Genomic DNA, 27,467 nt, shown 5'->3' with positions numbered 1-27,467 from the left:
AAAATGTTCTCCCATTTTGTAGGTTGCCTGTTCACTCCGATGGTAGTTTCTTTTGCTGTGCAGAAGCTCTTTAGTTTAATTAGATCCCATTCGTCAATTTTGGCTTTTGTTGCCATTGCTTTTGGTGTTTTAGACATGAAGTCCTTGCCCATGCCTATGTCCTGAATGGTAATGCCTAGGTTTTCTTCTAGAGTTTTTATGGTTTTAGGTCTAACATTTAAGTCTTTAATCCATCTTGAATTAATTTTTGTATAAGGTTTAAGGAAGGGATCCAGTTTCAGCTTTCTACATATGGCTAGCCAGTTTTCCCAGCACCATTTATTAAATAGGGAATCCTTTCCCCATTGCTTGTTTTTGTCAGGTTTGTCAAAGATCAGATAGTTGTACATATGCGGCATTATTTCTGAGGGCTCTGTTCTGTTCCATTGATCTATGTCTCTGTTGTGGTACCAGTACTATGCTGTTTTGGTTACTGTAGCCTTGTAGTATAGTTTGAAGTCAGGTAGCGTGATGCCGCCAGCTTTGTTCTTTTGGCTTAGGATTGACTTGGCAATGCGGGCTCTTTTTTGGTTCCGTATGAACTTTAAAGTAGTTTTTTCCGATTCTGTGAAGAAAGTCATTGGTAGCTTGATGGGGATGGCATTGAATCTATAAATTACCTTGGACAGTATGGCCATTTTCAAGATATTGATTCTTCCAACCCATGAGCATGGAATGTTCTTCCATTTGTTTGTATCCTCTTTTATTTCATTGAGCAGTGGTTTGTAGTTCTCCTTGACGAGGTCCTTCACATCCCTTGTAAGTTGGATTCCTAAGTATTTTGTTGTCTTTGAAGCAATTGTGAATGGGAGTTCACTCATGATTTGGCTCTCTGTTTGTCTGTTATTGGTGTATAAGAATGCTTGTGATTTTTGTACATTGATTTTGTATCCTGAGACTTTCCTGAAGTTGCTTATCAGCTTAAGGAGATTTTGGGCTGAGACAATGGGGTTTTCTAGATATACAATCATGTCATCTGCTGTATTTTGCTATGGGCTTGGCTGTAGAGTATTTTGGCGGCATCTGTAAAAATTTCTTTTGAAACAATTTTTTTGGCAAGATTGCACCTGAAGCTTCTAAATTATCTAGAGAAATTCCAAGTTGTTATTATGTGTTTGATACATTGTGTTAGTCTTATCCATACATTGTGGCAGGTTTTCTGAAGAACCTCAACTGTATCTCGCCTTTGATGCTGGAGAGCCCAGTTTGTTAGTGTTAAGTTCTGGAAAGCAATAAAAGTGCATCTATCTAAACATGTTGTATACTAAATTGCTTTCACTAATCAAGCAGGACTTATCCCTATTTAGAAGAATTAGTGAGGTTTTAGTCAATTAGGCTTGATGTCAAGTTAATTTTTCCTCCATTAGTGTAATGAAGAATTGCTGTGTTGTTCTGTCATGCATGCTGATTGATAAAAAAAAGTTAATAATGAATGCCAATACATTTTTGTCTTGAAAAATGAACCAATAATATATGAGGTTCAAGTAAATTATTCTGCTCATCAGAAAGAATTGCTTATTCTACTGTGTGGAAAGCCTAGTGGCAAACCAGGGGAAGCAATGGAATATTTAAATACTTATTCTATTGCTGGTCAGTCTTTAACGTCAACTTTTTAAAAGATTGCCTTATAAAGGATGTCCATTTCATAATTGTTGGATGACTAAAATAGACCACTTTGTTTTCTTTGGCTTCTGCTATTTGCTTGTTTTTATTTTATTTTATTATTATTATACTTTAAGTTTTAGGGTACATGTGCACAATGTGCAGGTTTGTTACATATGTGTACATGTGCCATGTTGGTGTGCTGCACCCATTAACTCGTCATTTAGTATTAGGTATATCTCCTAATGCTATCCCTCCCCCCTCCCCCCACCCCACAACAGACCCCGGAGTGAGATATTTGCTTATTTAAAAATGTTTATATTGTGCTCTATTCTTTGCATGCTGCATTCTGCAGTTTGGGAATACTGAATCAAGACCTGGTGAGTAACTTTTACTCAGTGGATTGCATGATGAAAGATTTGCCAAACCGTAAGGTGCTTCATTGTAATAAATGAAATCCATCTCCCTTGAAGAAGCACTTGCAGAGGCAGTTTATTCTACATTTTATTATTCCATTTTATTTATTCTATATATTCAAAATAAGGATTCTAAATAAAAAAGATACCAAAGCTAATGCATCCTGCAAATGAAGTGTGGCCTTGTCAAACTGCTTTTTGAGGTTGAGGTTACTATATTATATAGTAATTAGCAGACTAGCTTATGCACACATACACACATGCACACACACACACACACACACACACACACACCCTCACCTATAATATTTATTTGTCTCTACAATCATATCTATTCAGTTTTGTGTCTGAGGTAAATTTCCAGATAACAAATTTCACTTTTATAACTATTCATACTTCACTAATAATCTTAGTGAATAAAAAAAGAATTGAAGGCATTTGAAGAACAATTTAAGTGCTCACTCTTAATAAAAGTATTAAGGGTTAGATTTAGGGCATCGACTAGGTGGTGAAATTTGATTCTACTATGTCTGCTTCTTAGATAGAGAATTTCAGTCCTGTTCTAAGGCTCTCAATTCAATTAATAACTCTTCATTTATTTAAATTAAGTGGTGACATTCTCCTGCCTTTAACTTTGCTCTCCATGCTAATTATTGGCTCAATTTATTTAGAAGTATTATTATAGAAGTTTTGAATCCTAATAAGTAGAAAGGAGAGACCAATGTGTGAGCCTAATTCTTTTTCGAAGTGGTTAAGGTATTATTACGTTTTATTTGTTATCAGGTATCAGAACTTTAAAAGTACAAAAAAAGAACAGATTTTATTTTACTGAATCTCTTTCTACTTAGGAATATCAAAGTGCTTAATGAACATGACTTTATTGAACCTTTATACCAACTTAGTGAAAGTGGATAAAAGTCAGAAACATTTAGTAGCAGAGGAAACACCAACAGAGATTACATTTGAAGGTTCCATAAGACATTCTGGCCTCTGGTCTTATGCTTTCTAGTGTATCCTCCTCTATTACTAGGTTACAAAATATATATTGGAAAAAATAAGTGAGGGATCAGCCATCATTAATAGTTTCCTGGGTTGCAAACAAACACCCAAATCTAGAGATTGTTTCCATTTAGAAAGTAGACTCTCAAAAATTCTTTTTTGGACAAACATCACTTTTGCAAAAATAGTCTGTATTTTTTCTGTAATTTTAATAGTGTTTGTAACTTTGATCAAAATGCCAGAATCGTGTAACTTTTATATTAAAACAATAATGGCAATCTTAAACTGGGCCTCTGTGAGATATCAGGCTACTTTTGTGACAACATTTTATATTCTGAATGATATCCTGGTCCATACATTAAATCAGTGATGCTATATTAAAGCATAGGAAGATGGTATTCAGTCATTCATTCTATCATTTATTTTCTTCTCATGTATTCAGTGATCACCTGCCAAGTGCCAAGCTCTGCTCTACACCCTAGAAGTTCCATGACAAACTAGACAGAAAATGTTCCTGTGCTCTGGCATTCTGGTTCATTCTAGTGGGACACACAGCCCAACATCATAGAGTTACAAATGCCATGCAGGCACTTATAAGCAGGAGCTAACTAATGTGTACATGTGGACATAGAGTATGGAATGATAGACAATGGAGATTCAGAAGGGTGAGCAGGAGGGAAGAGGGTGCATGATAAGATATTACTTAATGGGTACAATGTACTTTATTTGGGTGATGGATACCCTGACATCACCACTACTCAATCTATACATGTAACAAAATTATACTTGTACCCCATACATTTATACACATAAAATACAAAAATAAATTTTAAAATGTCCTGCAGGGAATTAAAATGTGATATGATGATGTCTGGGTCACTATGTTAGTGTGGGTGGTCAGGGATGACTTCCTCAAGGAGAACACATTTAAGTTAAAATCAGAATTGTAAGAAGGAACCATCCATGTGAATATCAGAGAGAATAATGTTATGGCTGAGGAAACAGCCAGTGAGAAACCTCTAATGTAGGAAACAGTTCAGTGGGTTTTAGGAACAGAAAGATGAACAGAGTAGGTAGGCACAGTGGATGCTTGTATAAAATGACATTGAAAAACATTCTAGATAGAAATTCTTCTTCAAAGTAAGCATTCCTGTGTTCTAACACTTAAACAGTGTTAATAATACAAGCCATTGGCTCCAAAATTACATTTTATTAAATGTTATAAACTAAGAACGGGCCAGTCAGGAAAACAACTGTCTTTTGCAATCAATTTTTGCAATCTGTAAACAATAGATTATATGTAGTGGATTTGAAAGCTCTAGGATGGTGTTTTTTTTCTCCTCAACGATTGGAAGTATTATTTTAAGTGTGTGTGAAGTGTTAGCAATCCTCAGAACACCTCAGCACATTAGTTCAGTGTCTTCTACTCAAAACCAGAGGTACTTGAATCCTGGAGGTACTCCACCTTCCAGGATGGAGACTGGCAAACAGCAATAAAATAATAATTTCTTACTTTATAGCAACAAGCTACTTAATTCAGAAATTCCTCATCTGAAAAACTCAATTCTCTTGAGCAGTCTCTTGACCTCTTATTGCATAGGCTTAGGAGTCAAATAGTCTGGGCACAAATCCTGACTTTCCCATTTTCTAGCTCTCTCGTTTTGGGCAAGTCCCGTCTTCCAGTGTCCTCATTTACATCCTCTGTAATCAGGATGATGTACTCATCACAGGCATTTAGAAAAGCATCTTGCAAACAATAAATCTTTAACAGGTTATCTGCTTTCATTGCTAATATTTTTACTTTTATGCCCTCCCTTTCCAAACGATCTTCTGAAAAAATGTGTAAGTCCACAAAGTTAGGTGCAAGATGGCCAATAACAGTCTTCTGCCTTGGGGGCTGGGTGTGGTGGCTCACGCCTGTAATCCCAGCACTTTGGGAGGCTGAGGCAGGCGGATCATGAGGTCAAGAAATCGAGACCATCCTGGCTAACATGGTGAAACGCTGTCTCTACTGAAAATACAAAAAATTAGCCAGGCGTGGTGGCATGCGCCTGTAGTCCCAGCTACTTGGGAGGCTGAGGCGAGAGAATCGCTTGAACCAGGGAGGCAGAAATCGCAGTGAGCCAAGATTGCGCCACTGCATTCCAGCCTGGACGACAGAGCGAGACTCTGTCTCAAAAACAAACAAACAAACAAACAAACAAACTGCCTTGATCACTAGAATAGAGGGGGAAGCCTCTGAGATCCATTGACTGAAGTGTATTTTGATATTTCATTTCTCTACTTAATTCAGCACCCCCTCACCATTTAATTAAAAATACTATTTATTGAACACCCATTAAATGCTAAATTCTCAGCTAAAAAGAAAAAAAAATCTTGTCCTGCCAGGAGATTTTGATCCAGTTCTTCAACTCTCAGTAGCTAAGAATTGGCAAACAAACAACAAAAGCATCTCTGCACTGAATTTTATGTTATATTGATGAACCAATTTGGAATTGATTAATGAACTTTTTTTATGCACACCCTTTCCATGTTGTGCGTAAATGTCCATGTGTTTGCTCTTTGGAAAGACTGGGATACATGCTTCATGGGACAATGATTTGTGAACATGTCATGAGAGAAGATGTACTTTTACTATTACTACACCTTTATTTAGTCAACAAACACTCACTGAGTGCCTACAGTGCTACATTCTGGGTGAACAGGAACCAACAACACAGAAAATAAAATCCCGTATCTCCTAGGGATAACAGGCTTAGCTTTGGCATGGAGGCTCAAATCCTGTTTCTGCACATTTCTAGAGGTATGACTTTGGTTAATTTACCTAACCTTACTATACCTCGGTTCCCTCATTTGTAAAACGGGGATAGTATCTATATAGGGCTGTTGTGAAGATTAAACGACGGTATATGTAAAATGCGTAGGACAGTACCAGGAGCATAGTGAGAATGCAGCAGGAGGCTCTGTTATTACTATAAATATTATTATCACCACTGCTCTGTGCTCCAGTAGTGTATTCTGTATATTTCATGCCCAATTCTTCTTTTCTTAAATGGGTCAGCACATCTTTAGAGTGGCACAGTGACAGCTTTCAGAGGGAATGTGGTCCTGGTACCCTTATCCTGTGTGGCTCCTACTTCTCACGCTGCATGTACAGAGTAGAGACAGCCTCTGTTTTTCTGAACTATTGAAATATAAACCAGGGTGCCAGTTGCCTCTTGCAGAGAATAGCTTTATATTTGCCTCTCTGTTGGCACCTTGCCTATTCTTTATCACCCCCACTTGGTCCTCAGTGCCTGTTCTGTCATGATGGTTGCAGTTCCCACTGGCTCTAATCTCTCTTCTCATCTATTTCTTTGCCTCTTACCACTTTCCCTAAGCTGCTTGACCGTGTGTTTCTAGATCTTCTCTGCCACAGAAAGCAGCTCTCTTTTTTTGCAGGTGAGTCGCATGTAGTATACTGAGTGGGATCTTGAATATTTCAGTTCTTGACGTAATTCATGTCAAATGTTAAGACATGACAGGCAGCTGCTGCACGGGATTGGTTTCTCCACGGCATCCCATCCTACCTCTGTTTTCTCATACGAATTATTCTGAAAGCCTTGATGCTGATCAGTGTAGATATTCCTATATTTTGGAAACACTACTTTTAGGGATCTTAGCAACTGATTTCTCCAACTTACATTGAAACTTAAAAAATTTCCTGGTGCCTCCTGAATCCCTTTAAGATGTTGCAGTAAGAATGAGAGTTGTGTAGGCGGGGAGGTACATTTTATGGGCTTTTATAAGAAATGATATCCTGTGTCCTGAATGTACCAGTGCATTAATGCCATCCTCATCTGTAGCAACAGTAAGCAGCCTTTTAGAGTGGTATAAATAGTCCATTAGGATAACCATAAATATTTAACTATTATTTACTTTAGATTCCATTGGCAAAGTAGTAGCAGTTTTCTTGAAAACCTCTCAGGTTTCTCCTAAATTGTTCTTTTCAAGGCAGTAAAAATGCTATGGTCCCAAACTGAAAATAACTGATTATTAATTAAACTACTAAAGACCAAAACAACTTTACTCACATTCCACAGAAGGATTGGAGAGACAGGAAACAACTTGCGAGGTTTCTAGAAATTGTTATTTTCTTGTTAATGGTTATTTTAATTAGCAAAGAGAGTTTTGGAAATAGTTTTGAGCTTTACCTGAAACCGAATGACTGGAAGGTAAGTGCATTTGAATTATATTTGGTTACATGCATTAAAGATAAATAATTTCTCCTTTCTCACGTGAAGCTTCATTTTGGTTGTAGTTAGCTGACTTTTCAGGGTGAGGAGAAGGACCAAGTAATCACCAGCTATAAAATACAAACATTTATCACTGGAAAACCTAGTAATAAAAGCAAAGCCTATCAAAACTTTATATTTATAGAATGCATTTAACTCTTTTTAATATATTCATGTCTATGTAATCCTTTTGTTACTTTTTTCATGAAAACTTATTTAACAGTATATATAGTTCATAGTATTGTGTTGTGGAATGAGCATTAGACTTTGGATATGTCAAATCCTTTCCAGAGAGAGAGATGGCCCACTCAAATAAGGATAAATAATAAATAGAGGAGAGACAGTTTATAAAATTCCGAGCAGGGTGTAGGTGCACCACAGGGCAGTAACCTGAGGCTAGTAACAGTGGAGCTGTCAACAACCCATGTCCAAAGGGAAAAGAGAAGAAAGAAGGTTCTCTAGAACCTGAAAAGAGCTAGTTTTGTATAGAAAGCTACTGTAAGTGGAACAGTGATCTTTAGTTGTGGACATAGCCAGCCCAAGTTAACCTTCAAGGAGGGAGCCAAGGGAATAAATATCCCGATACCCAATCCTCCTTCCCTCCAATTTTGTTAGAGCTCACTGTCTGGAACCTGCTGAGCACCTGGACGTGAGGGCCTTTGATAGAGTGCCTACAGGTCTTATGGGGAAAGAAGAGCAGAAAGTGGATCTGGAGGGAGAAATGAAAGATACCTTGAATACTCTACCACTTTTCTCTCTATCAACCTCCAATCTTGTCCTCCATGTGGTTGACAAATGCATGTTCCTAACACAGGGGATGCACAAAATCCCATCAACTACCATATCATTCCGGTGATGTCTTTTACTAATACTGCAACCTGACTAAAATATTGGTCCCCAGCAACACTCTTCATATAAAATATTGGGAGAAGAGGATGCAATTAAGGAACATTAATTATAGCTGCAGCTCACTTCTGGAGCTGGTCATGAGGCCTAAACTGCTCATTATAGGGCCCCGCATCGACAATACCTTCTGTATTTACCTTGCTGTCTGACATCACCTTGACTGGATGAGTCATTTTCCAGTTAGGGCAATTGAAATCTTCATTTCTCTAAGATCTGAGTGCTTGGTAGTCTTGTTTTTATTGGGGTATCGTTGCTATTTTCCCTTGACCAGGACTATCGGGAAGCGAGTACTAAGAGTCATCCCACTGAATTCCCTGACTTCTTAGTACTGTCCTTGTCTTCATTCTGTAGCAGAAAATCAATTCCCCCTGATCATTAGGTGTGATTACCCTAGCTAGTTATAGTGACTTTCTCATCTCTATTGGTTCAGGGCCATAAAGAAATTTAAATTGCCAGGAGTTAGTCTCTACTTCCAGTGAATCAGAAAATGACCATGTTTCCTGGTATAAGAATTACTGCCTTGGACAGTAGGGCCATCAAACTCATCAAGTCCAAGGTTTTGGGGACAGGAGTCAAGAATTCTTTATTATTATAATTAAAGTTTTGGGATACATGTGCAGAACGTGTAGGTTTGTTACATAGGTATACATGTGCCATGGTGATTTGCTGCATCTATCAACCCATCATCTACATTAGTTATTTCTCCTAATGCTATCCCTCCCCTTGCCCCCCACCCCCCAACAGGCCCCAGTGTGTGATGTTTCCCTCCCTGTGCCCATAAGTTCTCATTGTTCAACTCCCACTTATGAGTGAGAACTTGCGGTGTTTGGTTTTCTGTTCCTGTGTTAATTTGCTGAGAATGATGGTTTCCAGCTTGATCCATATCCCTGCAAAGGACATGAACTCATCCTTTTTTATGGCTGCATAGTGTTCCATGGTGTATACATGCCACATTTTCTTTATCCATTCTATCATTGATAGGCATTTGGGTTGGTTCCAAGTCTTTGCTATTGTAAATAGTGCTGCAATAAACATACGTGTGTATGTGTCTTTACAGTAGAATGATTTACAATCCTTTGGGTATATACCCAGTAATAGGATTGCTGGGTCAAATGGTATTTCTGGTTCTAGATCCTTGAGGAATTGCCACACTGTCTTCCACAATGGTTGAACTAATTTACACTCCCACCAACACTGTAAAAGTGTTCCTATTTCTCCACAGCCTTGCCAGCATCTGTTGTTTCCCGACTTTTTAGTGATTGCTATTCTAGTTGGCATGAGATGATATCTTATTGTGGTTTTGATTTGCATTTCGCTAATGATCAGTGGATGATGAGCCTTTTTTCATAAGTTTGTTGGCCACATAAATGTCTTCTTTTGAAAAGTGTCTGTTCATATCCTTCACCCACTTTTTGATGGGGCTGTTTGTTTTTTTTCAATTTGTTTAAGTTCCTTGTAGATTCTGGATATTAGCCCTTTGTCAGATGGATAGATTGCAAAAATTTTCTCCCATTCTGGAGGTTGCCTCTTCACTCTGATGATAGTTTCTTTTGTTGTGCAGAAGCTCTTTAGTTTAATTAGATCCTATTTGTCAATTTTGGCTTTTGTTGCCATTGCTTTTTGTGTTTTAATCATGAAGTCTTTGCCCATGCCTATGTCTTGAATGGTATTGCTTAGGTTTTCTTCTAGGGTTTCTAGGGTTTTAGATCTTACATTTAAATGTTCAATCCATCTTGAGTTAATTTTTGTATAAAGTGTAAGGAAGGGGTCCAGTTTCAGTTTTCTGCATATGGCTAGCCAGTTTTCCCAAAACCATTTATTAAATAGGGAATTCTTTCCCCATTGCTTGTTTTTGTCAGGTTTGTTGAAGATCAGATGGCTGTAGATGTGTGGTGTTATTTCTGAGGCCTCTGTTCTATTCTATTGGTCTATATGTCTGTTTTGGTACCAGTACTATGCTATCTTGGTTACTGTAGGCTTGTAGGATAGTTTGAAGTCAGGTAGCGTGATGCCTCCAGCTTTGTTCTTTTTGCTTAGGCTTGTCTTGGCTATACAGGCTCTTTTTTGGTTCCATAATAAATTTAAAGTAGTTTCTTTTCTAATTGTTTGAAGAAAGTCAATGGTAGCTTGTTGGAAATAGCATTGAATCTATAAATTTGGACTGTATGGCCATTTTCATGATATTGATTCTTTTTATCCATGAGCATGGAATGTTTTTCATTTGTTTGTGTCCTTTCTTATTTTATTGAGCAGTGGTTTGTAGTTCTCCTTGAAGAGGTCCTTCACATCCCTTGTAAGTTGTATTCCTAGGTATTTTATTCTCTTGGTAGCAATTGTGAATGAAAATTTGCTCATGATTTGGCTTTCTGTTTGTCTGTTATTGGTGTATAGGAATGCTTGTGATTTTAGCACATTGATTTTATATCTTGAGACTTTGCTGAAGTTGCTTAGCAGCTTAAGGAGTTTTGGGGCTGAGATGATGGGGTTTTCTAAATATATAATCATGTCATCTGCAAACAGAGATAATTTGACTACCTCTCTTCCTATTTGAATACCCCTTATTTCTTTCTCTTGCCTGATTGCCCTGGCCAGAACTTCCAATACTATGTTGAATAGGAGTGGTGAGAGAGGGCATCCTTGTCTTGTGCTGGTTTTCAAAGGGACTGCTTCCAGCTTTTGCCCATTCAGTATGAAGTGGGCTGTGGGTTTGTCATAAATAGTTCTTATTATTGTGAGATATGTTCCATCAATACCTAGTTTATTGAGTGTTTTTAGCTTGAAAGGGTGTTGAATTTTATTGAAGGCCTTTTCTGCATCTATTGAGATAATCATGTGTTTTTTGTCATTGGTTCTGTTTATGTGATGGATTATGTTTATTGGTTTGCATATGTTGAACCAGCCTTGCATCCCAGGGATGAAGCCGACTTGATCATATTGGATAAGCTTTTTAATGTGCTACTGGATTTGGTTTACCGATATTTTATTGAGGTTTTTTGCATCGATGTTCATCAGGGATATTAGCCTGAAATTTTCTTTTTTTGTTTTGTCTCTACCAGGTTTTGGTATCAGGATGATGCTGGCCTCATAAAATGAGCTAGGGAAGATTCCCTCTTTTTCTGTTGTTTGGAATAGTTTCAGAAGGAATGGTACCAGCTACTCTTTGTACATCTGGTAGAATTAGACTGTGAATCTGTCTAGTCCTGGGCTTTTTTTGGTTGTTAGACTATTAATTACTGCCTCAATTTCAGGACTTGTTATTGGCCTTTTCAGGGTTTTGACTTCTTCCTGGTTTAGTCTTGGGAGGGTGTATGTGTCCAGGAATTTATCCATTTCTTGTAGATTTTCTAGTTTATTTGCGTAGAAGTGTTTACAGTATTCTCTGATGGTAGTTTGTATTCCTGTGGGATCAGTGGTGATCTCCCCTTTACCATTTTTTTATTGTGTCTATTTGATTCTTCTCTCTTTTCTTCTTTATTAGTCTGGCTAGCAGTCTATCTATTTTGCTTATCTTTTCAAAAAACTAGCTCCTGGATTCATTGATTTTTTGAAGGGTTTTTCATGTCTCTATCTCCTTCAGTTCTGCTGTGATCTTAGTTATTTCTTGTCTTCAGCTAGCTTTTGAATTTGTTTGCTCTTGCTTCTCTAGTTCTTTTAATTGTGATATTAGGGTGTCAATTTTAGATCTTTTCCACTTTCTCCTGTGGACATTTAATGCTATAAATTTCCCTCTAAACACTGCTTTAGCTGTGTCCTGGAGATTCTGGTATGTTGTGTCTTTGTTCTCATTGGTTTCAAAGAACTTATTTCTTTCTGCCTTAATTTCGTTATTTACCCAGTAGTCATTCAGGAGCAGGTTGTTTGTTTCCATATAGTTGTGTGGTTTTGAGTGAGTTTCTTAATCCTGAGTTCTAATTTGATTGCACTATGGTCTGAGAGACTGTTTGTTATGATTTCTGTTCTTCTGCATTTGCCGAGGAGTGTTTTACTTCCAATTATGTGGTCTATTTTAGAATAAGTGCTATGTGGTGCTGAGAAGAATCTATAGTCTGTTGATTTGGGGTGGAGAGTTCTGTAGATGTCTATTAGTTCAGCTTGGTCCAGAGCTGAGTTCAAGTCCTGAATATCTTTGTTAATTTTCTGTCTCATTGATTTCTCTAATATTGAAAGTGGGGTGGTAAATTCTCCCACTATTATTGTGTGGGAGTCTAAGTCTCTTTATAGGTCTCTAAGAACTTGCTTTATGAATCTGGGTGCTCCTCTATTGGGTGCATATATATATATATTTAGGATACTTAGCTCTTCTTGTTGCATTGATCCCTTTACCATTATGTAATGCCCTTTTTTGTCTTTTTTGATCTTTGCTGGTTTAAAGTCTGTTTTATCAGAGACTAGGATTGCAACCCCTGCTTTTTTTTTTTTTTTTTTTTTTTTGCTTTCCATTTGCTTGGTAAATATTCCTCCATCCCTTTATTTTGAGCCTATGTGTGTCTTCTTACATGAGATGGGTCTCCTGAATACAGCACACCGATCGGTCTTGACTCTTTATCCAATTTGCCAGTCTGTGCCTTTTAATTGGGCCATTTAACCCATTTACATATAAGCTTAATATTGTTATGTGTGAATTTGATCCTGTCATTATGATGCTAGCTGGTTATTTTGCCCATTAGTTGATGCAGTTTCTTCATAGTGTCAATGGTCTTTACATTTTGGTTTGTTTTTGCCATGGCTGGTACTGGTTGTTCCTTTCCATATTTACTGCTTCCTTCAGAGCTCTTGTAAGGTGACAAAATCTCTCAGCATTTGATTGTCTGTAAAGAATTTTGTTTCTCCTTCACTTATCAAGCTTAGTTTGGCTGGATATGAAATTCTGGGTTGAAAATTCTCTTTTTTAAGAATGTTGAATATTCGCCTCTACTCTCTTCTGGCTTGTAGAGTTTCTGTAGAGAGATCCGCTGTTAGTCTGATGGGCTTCCCTTTTCAGGTAACATGACCTTTCCCTCTGGCTGCACTTAACATTTTTTCCTGCATTCCAACCTTGGTGAATCTGACGATTATGTGTCTTGGGATTGCTCTTCTCAAGGAGTATCTTAGTGGTGTTCTCTGTATTTCCTGAATTTGAATGTTGGCCTGTCTTGCTAGGTTGAGGAAGTTCTCCTGGATAATATCCTGAAGTGTGCTTTCCAACTTGGTTCCATTCTCCCCATCACTTTCAGGTACACCAATCAAACGTAGGTTTGATCTTTTCACATAGTCCAATATTTCTTGGATTCTTTGCTTGTTCCTCTTCATTGTTTTTTCTCTAATCTTGTCTTCATGCTTTATTTTATTAAGTTGATCTTCAATCTCTGACATACTTTCTTCTGCTTCATAGATTTGGCTATTGATACTTGTGTATGCTTCACGAAGTTCTTGTGCTGTGTTTTTTTACTTTATCAGATCATTTATGTTCTCTAAACTGGTTATTCTAGTTAGCAATTCCTCTAACCTTTTTTCAAGGTTCTTAGGTTCCTTACATTGGGTTAGAACATGCTCTTTTAGCTCAGAGGAGTTTGTTTTTACCCACCTTCTGAAGCCTACTTCTGTCAATTCGTCAAACTTATTCTCTGTCCAGTTTTGCTCCCTTGCTGGTGAGGAGTTGTGATCCTTTGGAGGAGAAGAAGCATTCTGGTTTTTGGGATTTTTAGCCTTTTTATGCTGGTTTTCCCTCATCTTGGTGGCTTTATCTACCTTTGGTCTTTGCTGTGGGTGACCTTCGGATGGAGTTTTTGAGTGGCCATCCTTTTTGTTGATGTTGATGCTATTGCTTTCTGTTTGTTGGTTTTCCTTCTAACAGTCAGACCCCTCTTCTTCAGGTCTTCTGGAGTTTGCTGGGGGTCCACTGCATCCCCTGTTTGCCTGGGTATCACCAGCATTGGCTGTAGAGCAGCAAAGATTGCTGTCTGCTCTTTCCTCTGGAAGCTTCGTCCCAGATGGGCACCCGTCAGATGCCAATTGGAGCCCTTCTGTATGAGGTGTTTGTTGAGCCCTGCTGAGAGGTGTCTCCCAGTCAGGAAGCACAGAGGTCAGGGACCCACTTGAGGAGGCAGTCTGTCCCTTAGCAGAGCTTGATCACTATGCTGGGAGATCTGCTGCTCTTTTCAGAGCTGGCAGACAGTAACGTTTAAGTCGGCGGAAGCTGCGCCCAGAGCTACCCCTTCCCCTGGGTGCACTGATCAAGGGAGATGGGAGTTTTATCTATAAGCTTCTCACTGGGGCGGCTGCCTTTCTGTCAGAGATGCCTTGCCCAGAGAGGAGGAATCTAGAGAGGCAGCCTGGCTACAGTGGCTTTGCCGAGCTGTGGTGGGCTCCACTCAGTTTGAACTTCTGGCGGCTTTGTTTACATTATGAAGGGAAAACTGCCTACTCAAGCCTCAGTAACGGCAGATGCCCTTCCCCACACCAAGCTCGAGTGTCCCAGGTTGACTTCAGACTGCTGTGCTGGCAGCGAGAATTTCAAGCCAGTGGGTCTTAGCTTTCCAGGCTCCGTGGAGGTGGGACCTGCTGAGGAAGACCACTTGGCTCCCTGGCTTCAGCCCCCTTTCCAGGGGAGTGAATGATTCTGTCTTGCTGGTGTTCCAGGCACCACTGGGGTATGGAAAAAAACTCCTGTAGCTTGCTTGGTGTCTGCCCAAACCACCACCCAGTTTTATGGTTGAAACCCAGGGCCCTTGTGATGTAGGCACCGTATGGAATCTCCTGGTCTGTAAGTTGCAAAGACCTTGGGAAAAGCATAGTATCTGGGCTGGAGAGCCCTGTCCCTCATGGCATGGTTCCTCATGACTTCCTTTGACTCTGGGAGGGAGGTCCCTGGCTCCTTGCACTTCCTGGGTCCTCACCCTGCTTCTGCTTGCCCTCGGAGGGCTGCACCCACTGTCTAACCAGTCCCAAATAGATGAACTGGTTACCTCAGTTGGAAATAAAGAAATCACCTGCCTTCTGCGTTGGTCTGGCTAGGAGCTACAGACCAGAGCTGTTCCTACTTGGCCATCTGGCCTGTCAGTAAGAATTCTTTAAGTGGTGTATTAGGCATAAAAATAAGATAGATTATTTATCTGTTTATTTATTTAGAGACAAGGTCTAACTGTCACCCAGCTGGAGTGCAGTGGCGCAATCATAGCTCACTGTAACTCTCCCACCTCAGCCTTTTGAGTAGCTGGGAACATAAGCTCATGCCACCATACCTGAGTAATTCCCTTTCTTTCTTTCTTTCTTTCTTTCTTTCTTTCTTTCTTTCTTTCTTTCTTTCCTTCCTTCCTTCCTTCCTTCCTTCCTTCCTTCCTTCCTCCCTCCCTCCCTCCCTCCCTCCCTCCTTCCTTCCTTCCTTCCTTCCTTCTCTTTCTTTTCTTTTCTTTTCTTTTCTTTTCTTTTCTTTTCTTTTCTTTTCTTTTCTTTTCTTTCTTTCTTGATGGAGTCTCGCTCTGTCACCCAGGCTGGAGTGCAGTGGCGCGATCTTGGCTCACTGCAAGCTCTGTCTCCCGGGTTCACGCCATCCTCCTGCCTCAGCCTCCTGAGTAGCTGGGACTACAGGCACCCACCACCACTCCCGGCTAATTTTTTTATTAGTATTTTTAGTAGAGATGGGGTTTCACCATGTTAGCCAGGATGGTCTCGATCTCCTGACGTCGTGATCCGCTTGCCTCGGCCTCCCAAAGTAATATATTTTTTGTAGAGACAAGGTCTAGCTATGTTGCTCAGGCTGGTCTCGAACACCTGGCCTCAAGCAGTCCTCCCCCTTGGCATCCCATCGTGCTGGGATTACTGGCAGGAGCCACTGAGCCTGACCTATACCCCTTTTACTCTCACCTCTTGGTTCCTGGATTTGTGCATTCTCTACAGCAGAGATGACACCATATACTTGGCTGCCCAACCTATGGACAGAACTCAACCTCTCAGGGTGTTATCTCTTGGCTTGCACCCTGGCTGAGGCTTCATCAGGACATTTCATCATTCTGCCAAACTGGTTGCTACTAGAGGGTGCAGGTAATGTGATCCATGAATTATATGGATTGAGCCCACTGTCTCACTTCCTTTGCTAAAAAATGGTTAGGAGATAGTTTTCACAGGAAACCTTGGCAGTATATCAGGTGCACTATAAGTCCATGAATGATGGTGCTTGCAGAGGCACTGAAGGCAGGGAAGACATATTGTATATGTCTATCTTTGTGAGTCCAAGAGCATCCCATTATAATGGGAGGAATCCAGTGGAATCATTCTGCTACCACATACAGCCACCTGGTCCTCTTGCCCTGTTGGACAGTGATATCTTTTTGGGGGCTCAGCATCAGCTTTGGCTTTTGAAGTTTGGGACTTCTTTCGTGCTGGAAAGCCAGATCCCCCTTGGTAGGAGAAGAGAATGCTGAACCTATATATAGCCTCCCTCTGCACCACTCTGGCACTTTATATGTGGGTCCATTAAGGAAACATTTGGATGGTTGATGAAGGATACCGAGTGACAATCACATCTTGTTCACTTTATTACTGAAGCTATCCTCTGTGATAGCCTTTTATAAGATTTAGTGGAATAGAATTAGATTCACATTCTGTACTTATTCAAAGAAGCTCATCCATATATTCTTCACCTCTTCCTCTGTGTCCTTCTTGTCTATGTCCTTATCTTTCTCTTCCTTTTATTCCTCTTCCTGCTCCTCCTTCTCATGCTTGCTCATTTCCTTCTCCTTGTTCTCCCTGTTTTCTTTTTTCTCCTTCTCCACATGCTCCACCTTGTCCTCCTCCTAATCATCCTTCTCTTCTTCCTCTTCCTCATCCTCCTTCTCATCTTCCTTGTAATTGTCTTCCTCCTCCTCCTCCTCCTCATGCTACTTCTCCCTTTCCTTGTGCTTCCTATTCCCCCAGGCCTCCTCCTCCTCTACAACTTTCTTCTTCTTCCTTAAACTGTTCTGCAATAAGCCCATTTGTTTTCTCCATTTTAATTTCTAAGTATTTTTTTTAAAAAATTTTTGTTTTTTGCCCTCCAATTTATGTTGGGATTCAACATAGTCTCCCTCTATTTTTTTAACTTTGGTGCATGATATTCTTTCTCCCCCATTCTGATAACACTACACATTGCTTTGACTTTCATCCCCATTAATAACTAAGTGAAAGGTGTTACAAGTCTTGTTGAAGATTACACGGTAATTCTTCTCAGAGCCAAGCTTGAACTCAGTTTTAGATTCCAGACTTAGTGTCTTTTCACTAGGTTGAATTGCGTCATCATGGCTGAGGATAGAAATAGCCTCTTATTTAGAATAAAACTCAGACGAGAAAGCAAGCAAGTGAACAACAATAACAACAGAAAACAAAAATTTAAAAAGGAAAGAGAGAGATAGGCATATTCACTAACTTAACTACAGGAACTTGAATTTAGTGTTCTCTCTGCTCAGTGATTTAATTCTAGGTGAATTAAAAAAGAAGTTTCTGTGAATGTTTGCTGACTTTGGTTTGTTCCAAAACTATTAAAAATGTATAACTCTTACCCTGCTCAACAGTATCATTTGGGACCAAAGCTCATAGAACTAATATGAGGCATAATAAATAGAGTCAATAATATCTGTACTTAGAGGTAAGAGAATCACTCCTGATATATTAATTTAATTTCTTCTGTAAAATTAAAGGTGTTTGTATACAGACTCTGTATGTGATATCAGGTAGTCAAGACTTGGTTTTGAAGTCTTCTTCTGAAATCATCACAATAAGGAAATTTTAAATATGTAATTAGATAAATTAGATTGGAAGATGAAAACAACTGCTTTAATTCAAAATAATCTCATTAAGTATATCACGGCAGTAAGTTTTACAAAGCCCAGGTCACTTCCTCTGTGGCTTTCCCTATGACCACCTTTGTTTCTCCTTCAGCTATAATTGCTTCCCGCTCTGGGGCATTTTTTATGCAAACTACCCGATCCACCTGTGCTAAATTATGATTTTTTTTGTGTTGTGCATTTAAGATATAGCTATAAAGTAAAAAAACCCACATTTTAAGAAAAGATAGAATTTTTTTGTGTGGATAAACTTTGTTTCTTAAAATAAAAAAGATTTGATACTTATTCAATGTTGTGTCAAGCGTTCAGAAGAGTTTTCTGAGAGGTGGGGAAGTCTCCTTGCGAATTACCTTCAGATCCTATTACAGAGAAGAATCCCCATCCCCGATATGTTTGTAGTAGTAAAGCACTGTTGCCAAAAATGCCCATTCACTCTTTTTTTGTATCCCTGGGTAAGTTTACCAACCTTTTTGTGCTTTAATTTCCTAAATGATGGTAATAGTTGTACTTTCCTCATAGAATTGTTCCAAATGAATTCGGTATTTGAAGTGCTTAGAACAGTGCCTAGCACATTATAAATGCTATGTGCCTTTGCTGTTACTATTTCTACTATGACCACATTGGTGATGACAATGATGATGAATCCTATTACTAACAGTTTCCCATTCGTTTCATATTAATTAAAAAAATATTTGCTCCAAATGCTTTTGTCTGTGCCTACCAACAAACAAAAATCCAAAGGTGCAGATTTGCTACTAATGAAATAGTGAAGAGATGTATTGCAAGATTTAAGATTGATTCTGAAAGTGTTGGTCCCCAAAGTGTTTGGAGTAGTGAAGTGACATTGGAGTAAATGTAAAACCTCTTAGATGGTTGCTCTGAAGTAAGCCCCTTTCTGTTGGATATATATTGCATGTTTTTTTTTTTAATGTATCCATATATATTATGACTTGTTTCTCCAATGTAAATACACCTCTTGAAGACAGAAGCTGTGTTTTCCATTTCCATGTATTTCCCATAGCATTCAACAGAGTGTTTTACACATTTCAGAAGTGAATAAATATAATGATTAGCTGCTTAGGTAGAGGTGAGAGGAGGAGAATTAGGAATAAAATGTTCTCCAGTTAATTGCAAACTGCTTTTGTACTTAAAAATGAATTTGCATTTTATCTTTTTCTACAACTTCTGGAAAGTGTTTCAGTTGGCATTTGTCATTTGATTTTGTACAATTTTATAAATTTTCTGGAAATCTAAATTCCTACAAAGACTCCATCACAGGATTTTCTATTTTTATTATTGTTTATACATGAAAGGAAGTGTTAGTTTAAAGGTTAGCCTATTCCATTTACACTTCATGCAATTTGTTAAGAAAATAATTAAGCTTTGGAGCTGGTAGGGACCATATTGTTACAGCCTAAACCCTCCACAGGGTACCTGGAACAGACTGGAAACTCAATAAGTTGCTGATAAATAAACGAATCATTTAGTACAATGTCTTCATTTCACAGTTGAAGGAGCTCTGTGATAACTTGCTCCCTGTCACATGGTGGCATAGAAGGGATTAGAACAAATGTTCCTGATGTCATCATGCTCTAGTTGTGGATTTCATATTTAAATTGTAACATGAAAAAGACTTTAAGTTTAGTCTTTGAATAACTTCCTTCATTTTAAATCTTGTGTATGAATAAATTTATTAGGTTAGTATCTGCTACATTTTAGAAAGGCAGTAGGAAGAAGTTTATACAAGTCAAAAGAATTGTTTTAAAGGGAAAGTAAAGGAAAATATCTGTTAGTGGCTTATTCAAGTTGTGTCAGTTGATTAATTTCCTTTCTCTCAACCATAAGTTTTCTTTGCTCTGTTATATATTATTAGGGTTTCCTAGTTACTCTAAAAGACTTTCTGTTGGAACAACTTGTTTTTCTCAAGACATAACCCATCTCCAACTTGTCTGTATTTCTGAGACTTTCAAGAAATGTTGGTTATCATTTTAATTGATTTTCTGCTAGGATGGAAAAAAAGAGCCAAGTTCATGTACCTGTTTGAAGGGGCCCAAACTGTCAGAAATAGGGACGATTGCCTGGATGATAACGCTCTGCGATGCCCTCCACAATTTCATCGATGGCCTGGCGATTGGGGCTTCCTGCACTTTGTCTCTCCTTCAGGGACTCAGTACTTCCATAGCAATCCTATGTGAGGAGTTTCCCCACGAGTTAGGTAAGGAGCTCTGCTCATATTTTAAAAGTCTGCTTACTTCTTGATTTCAGTGGAATGAGACTTTTCAGGTGACATGCTCTTAAAATCCTTCTAATGCACTAAAATGAAGACCTTGTTGGACATTGATGATTATCTTTGATCTCATCCAGAAATAAAAAAAAACTATTCACTTGATATTTTCTTCTTCTTCTAGGAGACTTTGTGATCCTACTCAATGCAGGGATGAGCACTCGACAAGCGTTGCTATTCAACTTCCTTTCTGCGTGTTCCTGCTATGTTGGGCTAGCTTTTGGCATTTTGGTGGGCAACAATTTTGCTCCAAATATTATATTTGCACTTGCTGGAGGCATGTTCCTCTATATTTCTCTGGCAGATATGGTAAGAAGCTTAAAATTTGTATTTTGTTTTAATTTAAAATTTGGAAATGAGTATCTGGATTATAAGTTAACTAAGGGTGGCCTTCTGCTTTCCACAGTGTGGAAGGCCTTTCTGTTGTAATTAAGAACATTCCCATTTCAACAGCTCATTCTACTTGAGTAGTTTACACTAATAGTAGTTTGAAACTGATGCTTCTTGGTTCTTTAAAACATAATCGTATTGTTTGAAGGTGAAATGATTTGTTTTTGCTGAAATAGAGATATTTTCCTCTATCTCTATTCCCCTTGTGGTTGGTACATCTTGTCTTATATTACAGTATGTCCCTATAGGACTTTTTCTCCTTTTTCTCCCTCTTTTGTGTCTATGTCATATTTGGAAAAGGAATAACTTATTAGAGTAAATAGCATTTTGTTATTTCAAAGTTCTAAACAGTGATAGCTTTTTGGGTTAAACTAAAACTGGTACACTAAAATTGGTGAAATTTTAACAATATTTATTTGACATAGTATATATTTATATCTGTTCAATGTCTGTGTCTTTGTATCTGTATGTGTGTGTGTGCTCAAAAGAGTGTGCATGGCCGGGTGCGGTGGCTCATGCCTGTAATTCCAGCACTTTGAGAGGCCGAGGTGGGCGGATCACAAGGTCAAGAGATCGAGACCATCCTGGCCAACATGGTGAAACCCTGTCTCTACTGAAACTACAAAAATTAGCTGGGCGTGGTGGCAGGCGCCTGTAGTCCCAGCTACTTGGGAGTCTGAGGCAGGTGAATTGCTTGAATCTGGCAGGCAGAGGTTGCCGTGAGCTGAGATCATGCCACTGTACTCCAGCCTGATGGCAGAACGAAACTCTGTCTAAAAAAAAAAAATTAAAAAATTAAAAAATTTAAAAAAGAGTGTGAGTGTGTGTGTGTAAGAGAGAGAATATCCTGTGCATTTTCAAATAAATCATGGACATCTTTCTAGAAAATGATAATATGGTAGTGTATGAAAATCAAGGAATATTTCTTTTGCATTTGGAACTGGATGTATTACAAACATAATTTAATAATTTGATTTTTTTATTTGCATTCTTACCTCCAAATTATATTTGTCTAGCTCTGTTCGTTGTTCTCTGCAGACCCTCAGAAGAGCAAGGATTTCATCTCTTAGAACCAATGCTACATTTATAACTTTTTTCACAAAATTAATGTCTCATACTATCTTATAGTCATTTTGATATCACTTTCTGATATAAGAATGGAATCTTATTAGAGTTGTTCAGTTTAAAGGAATAATACTAAGAAATAATACTCATCCTGGAGTGAGAAAATAGGCACAGTTCAAGGGGCTTTTCCATTCATGGGGCTTTTCCTCTAGAAAGAGGGGATCCTTAAATTAAACAACAAAAAATCACACAGATGACTAAATAATTACAAATAATAAAAAATGCTATGAAATAAGAGAGAAAGTAGAATATGAGAGATGACAATAAAGGAATCTAGAATAAACTAGGATTGGCTAGCAAAAGTGTTTTAGCAAGATATAAGGTGAAACGTGAAGGATTTAGTCCACTGAAAAATGAGAGAAATACAAGTTCTGGTACAGGTGATGGTAGGTGTGAAGATTTTGCTGGGTAAACTTGAGGTCATGAAAGAATGGGATGGGTGAAGCACAGAGAGCAGGTAATGGAAAAGGAGAAAGAGAACATAAAATGAGGTAAATTCCATCCCACTGATTGATTCAGTTGGGGAAAAATACTACTTCAGTACTTTTACTCTTGTTGATGCCTGAAAGAACTAGATATTCCTATTAAGCTATCTGTACTAAAACCTTTAAACATCCAAAGTAAATGTTCATACCACCCCTCCCAGCATTCTATTACAGGAGCACATTGTTTTATTGCACATTGCTTTGATGCACTTTGTAAATGCTAGGTTTTTTGCACATTGAAAGTTTTTGGCAACCCTGCCTCAAGCAAGTCTGTCAGTGCCATTTTTCGAATAGCATGTGCTTATTTCCTGTCTCTGTCACATTTTGTTAATTTTTGAACTATTTCAAACCTTTTCATTATTATCATAATATCTGTTATAGTGATTTGTGATCAGTAATCTATGATGTTACTATTATGTTTTGGGGTGCCATGAACCACATTCGTATAAAATGGTGAACTTAATTGACAAATGTTGTGTGTGTTCTGCCTGCTCCCCTGATCAGCCATTCTTCCATCTCCCTCTCCTTGGGCCTCCCTATTCCCTGACACCCAACAATGTTGAAATTATACCAGTTAATAATCCTACAGTGGCCTCTAAGTGTTCCAGTGAAAGGAAGAGCTGCACATCTATCATATTAAATCAAAGGCCTGAAATGATTAAGCTTAGTGAGGAGGGCATGTTGAAACCCAAGGTAGGCCAAAAGCTAGACTTTGTTTGCCAGATAGCCCAGGTGTAACTGCAAAGAAAGGATTGATGAAGGAAATTAAAAGTGCTACTCCAATGAACACACAAATAATAAGAAAGCAAAACAGCCTTATTGCTGACATGAATAAAATTTACATGGTATGGATAGAAAGATCAAACCAGCTACAACATTCCGTTAAGCAACAGCCTATTTCAGAGCAAGGAGTAACTCTCTTCAATTCTATGATGGCTTACAGAAGTAAAGAAGCTGCAGAAGAAAAACTGGACATTAGCAGAGGTGTATTCATTAGGTTTAAGGAAAGAAGCCATCTCTATGACATAAAAGTGTCAGGTGAAGCAGCAAGTGCTGATGGGAAGCTGCAGAAAGTTATCCAGAAGATCTAACTAAGATCACTGATGAAGGTGACTACACTAAACTAATAGATTTTCAGTGTAGCTGAAACAGCCTTCTGTTAGAAGAACATGCCATCCAGTACTTTCCGTACTAGAGAGAAGTCAGTGCCTGGTTTCAAATCTTCAAAGGATAGGCTGACAGTCTTACTGGGGACTAATGCAGCTGGTAACTTTAAGTTGAGGTCAATGATCATTTACCATTCCCCAAATCCTAGGGCCCTTAGGAATTAGGTTGAATCCACTCTGTGCTCTAGAAATAGAACAACACAGCCTGGATGATAACACATCTGTTTACAGCATGGTTTAGTGAGTATTTAAAACCCACTGTTAGGTATATACACTGCCTTTTTAGATATTATGCTATTGCACACTTAATAGTGTACATTATAATGCAAATATATCTATTATATGCACTGGGAAACCTAAGAATTCATGTAACTTGCTTTATTGAGATGTTTGCTTTATCACACTGGTCTGGAACCAAACCCACACTATCTCCAAGGTATGCCTCTAAGTGACTGTTTTGTGGTTTGCCACAAGATGGCAACAGTTATCTAACAATATATCTGTCTTCTAGTTTCCAGAGATGAATGATATGCTGAGAGAAAAGGTAACTGGAAGAAAAACCGATTTCACCTTCTTCATGATTCAGAATGCTGGAATGTTAACTGGATTCACAGCCATTCTACTCATTACCTTGTATGCAGGAGAAATCGAATTGGAGTAATAGAAAATGGAAGATGGTGTTGTTAATAAAGGCATTTAATAGATAAAAACATCTCCAAAAGGGATTTTGAAGCTGATCCTATTTAGTTAAAAAGATAATTTTGCTTTTAACTGTAGGTCAAGAAAACTAATTATTGGCATCAGTCTGTGAAATAGTCCATTATTTGTTGTTAAAAATGCTTCAAAAGGTTTTCAATGTCAGTCTGAGATGCCTGGTATATAGGAGTCTTTGGGAAATACCTATTTTTCAGTATTTCATGCATATGGGATATCACCATGAAGCAAGAGACATGCATTCTATAATCACGTAGACACTCAGACTCAGGGGAAATACAAGTTATATCCTGAAAGCCTTTAAAACTCTATGGTAGGATCAAAGATTCAAGTGGTTTCAGAGAGGTTGTATTGCAGTTAATTTGTTCTAGTGCTTTCAAGAGCAAGTAAATCAAAATGTAGAAGGTAAAATGTATGCAACACTAATATAAATGATTCCAAGTCTTTACGGAGCCAAAGGAAAAAAAAGATTTCTCACAGCTTTTTGTTCTGTTTTGTATTTCAATTAGGAGCTTGCAGTATTATTTTGAAAACCATTCTAAAATAATAGGAGTTAGGAAATTAATAAAGTTTTGCTAGCCCTGCTAAGTTCAGGCTTAGAGGCTTATCGCTAAGTGTAAACTTCACCAGATTCCACGAAAAGCTGGATAGCTTTTTTTCTGACTTATGTTGTGGTTGCACCCCTCACAAATGGCAGAACAGTATGTGAAGCTGGTAACACCTCGGTTTCAGTGCACCATGTGTTTGCTTTGTGAAGGTGAAGAATATGTTGGTTTAGAGAAAGAAATTGGATGTAATTTTATGCAATTTACTTTTAAAGACGAACATAATTATTTAGCAGAGAATATTTTAATAAATACAAAACAACAGCTGGACTGCTGTACATCAAGGACTGATTAACTGGAAAACATATGTTCCTTATGTGTGATCGAGAGCCGTTCAGAAAAGACTTCTTTTGTGTTCAGCCTACACTTTTCCATATGGTATACCTTGAAAAAAATTAGCACACCATGGTTATTTTTCTACCTTTTATAAAAGATAGAGCCTGTTTACACTCATTTAGAATATAGAGAAAATTGGTCTAAAATTGAACATCCTAGATTCACACTCCCAAGTCACTTAAGGAAAGATGATTTGATGGTGAGGAAAATGATTGACAAAGCTCAACAATGATCTCAGGAATTACATTTTCCAACAGACCAAAAAATGTTTTCATGTAGCAGCAATGCAGATTTGGTGAATATTTAATGTATATTTTAGTATGTATTTCACTTTATGACTGACAATTAAAAAATATTGTTTGACCAAATAGTAAACACCCTTTTGAAACCATGTATTGTGTCATTTGTTATTTAATATGTGTCCTGTTGAGTGACTACCATGTATCTGGTATTATGGGGGACAGATATAAATAGGAAATCAGTGATGGGCTCAAACTGTAAATCTAACCCCGCCATGGCTTATTTCTATACCAGTTGCTTAGCATGGCTAACCCGAGAGTCGACGATTTTAATAGTCCCTGAATAGTATTATGATGATCTCTTGTTACTTAGTAGGGCCCTACCTAGTAGACTGTTTCTGCTTTACCACATCTAAAAGGGTTTCTTTAATGAGGTGCTTAAATAAAAAGTGAACTAGTTGAGAAGAGCCAAAACAACACCACGAGTTTATCAGTTAACATAGGCGTATCAACAGCTGATTACTGATGGCCTGTGCCAGGGGAACATTAACTTCCAGTCTGTCCTCCATGCTCTGGTTGGCATCATCTTCCTTTAGGTCTCACTTTGGAGACCAGACTTCTGTGCTCATTTAAGGTCCATTACAGTACAAGAGGTTAACCCTATAATAAATAGATTCTCCAACACTGATGTTACTACAGCTTCTTTCTCACTGATACTTTGCCTTCCATACAACTGTGGGTGGCAATGTCTGTGTTGGATTGCTTTTCCTTAGCTTCCTTTCTGTGCCAGGTATGCACAAGGCATTCTCTCATGGCCATTTCTCTTCCACATTGAGAATTTCCAGCTTCTGGATGGTCCCAGAATCAGTGAGTTTACTAGTAAGATTTCAGGCAAGCTAAGGCAGCTGGATAAACTGAAGACTCTAAATACCTGTTTCATTAATTCTAAGACATGCATTTCCCCAAATGGTATGCTGTAATCACCAACAGCTGGGTAGCATTGTGGAGGTAGTTATATTTGCCTGAAAATGAAAATCATCTGTTGCAATCTGGTAAGGCTAAGAAAATGCCAGTAGCACTGTGTTTAGGATTTGATGGTGTATAATAACAGAGGATTATCTATGTTAGGTTTACTTTCCTTCTTATAAAACAAGTGTGGAAGGAGCAGTGCAGGGTTGGCATGGCAGTCCCATGGTGGCTGGGAACCCAGACTCCTTTGATCTGTTAGCTCTGCCATCTTTAACTTGTGACTCCCACCTTCAAGATTGCTTCATGCTCTAAGATGGTTGCTACAGATTCAGCCTTAAGGTCTAAATTCTACATAGACAGAAGGAGGAATGGGTAGAAAGGCAAAAAGTTCACACCCAGCTCTTCATCCCTCTTTAAGGAGCCTTTTCAGAAGTAACAGCCAATAATCTCCACTTGTATTCAATGACCAGAATTAGTCACATGGCCATAACAATCTTCAGGAGAAGCTGAGAAACATTGCTTTCAGCTGGATACATTACCAGCAACAAAATCAGAATTCTCTTACGGAAAAGAAGCCCAGACTGGATATCGGCTATCTCAGGTACAGACACGCTTATATCAGTTAAATTCAGAAGCTTATTACTCCAGATGGTTCTTATGCAGCCAGTTTAGGGAACTGCTTTTTGTAGGGATTCTCATGACTTGTTTCAGATCAATCCTTTGTCACTTTAACTATTTTAATTATACTGGCCCATCTGAGCAGTCTTTCCTAATAACCAGTATTTTTCTTTACACACTCGAACTACTTGTCTTTATAGTTTCTCTGTCTTAGCCTCTTGTGAGTACTATTTATTTACCTTGAAGAAATCCTATGTTTTTCACAGGATGATCTAAATTCTAAGGAAACGGAAACAAAACTCTTTTCCATGGACTTTGATCTTTCTATTTAAAGCTCTTCTGATTACTGGAGCGATATCCAGAACTATGAAACTAAGTACTATTAACACATACTGGCAAAAGTAAATTTAAAAAACCACTTATTTCTCCCCCTGCCCCATATAGGTTATTATGGCTAGTCAGCGCAAGAAAAGTTGGATCTGAACAGTTTGTTATCTGATTCT

General features: G+C 38.3%; 1 protein-coding gene across 1 annotated transcript in view; it reads left to right on the top strand.

Moving 5' to 3' along the window:
- The window catches only part of SLC39A8 (solute carrier family 39 member 8), a 91,507-nt gene extending 65,978 nt beyond the window's left edge, over positions 1–25,529 (top strand). Inside the window, exons 7-9 of the mRNA XM_030819172.1 lie at positions 20,041–20,248; positions 20,442–20,626; positions 23,995–25,529. Coding sequence (XP_030675032.1) covers positions 20,041–20,248; positions 20,442–20,626; positions 23,995–24,144 — 543 coding nt within the window. The 3' untranslated portion in view covers positions 24,145–25,529. The remainder of the gene's footprint in view (positions 1–20,040; positions 20,249–20,441; positions 20,627–23,994) is intronic.
- The last annotated feature ends 1,938 nt before the right edge of the window (positions 25,530–27,467 follow it).

This window comes from Nomascus leucogenys, chromosome 9 (genome assembly GCF_006542625.1).
Source record: "Nomascus leucogenys isolate Asia chromosome 9, Asia_NLE_v1, whole genome shotgun sequence".
Lineage (NCBI taxonomy): Eukaryota > Metazoa > Chordata > Mammalia > Primates > Hylobatidae > Nomascus > Nomascus leucogenys.
This window is presented reverse-complemented; position numbering and strand designations above follow the sequence as displayed.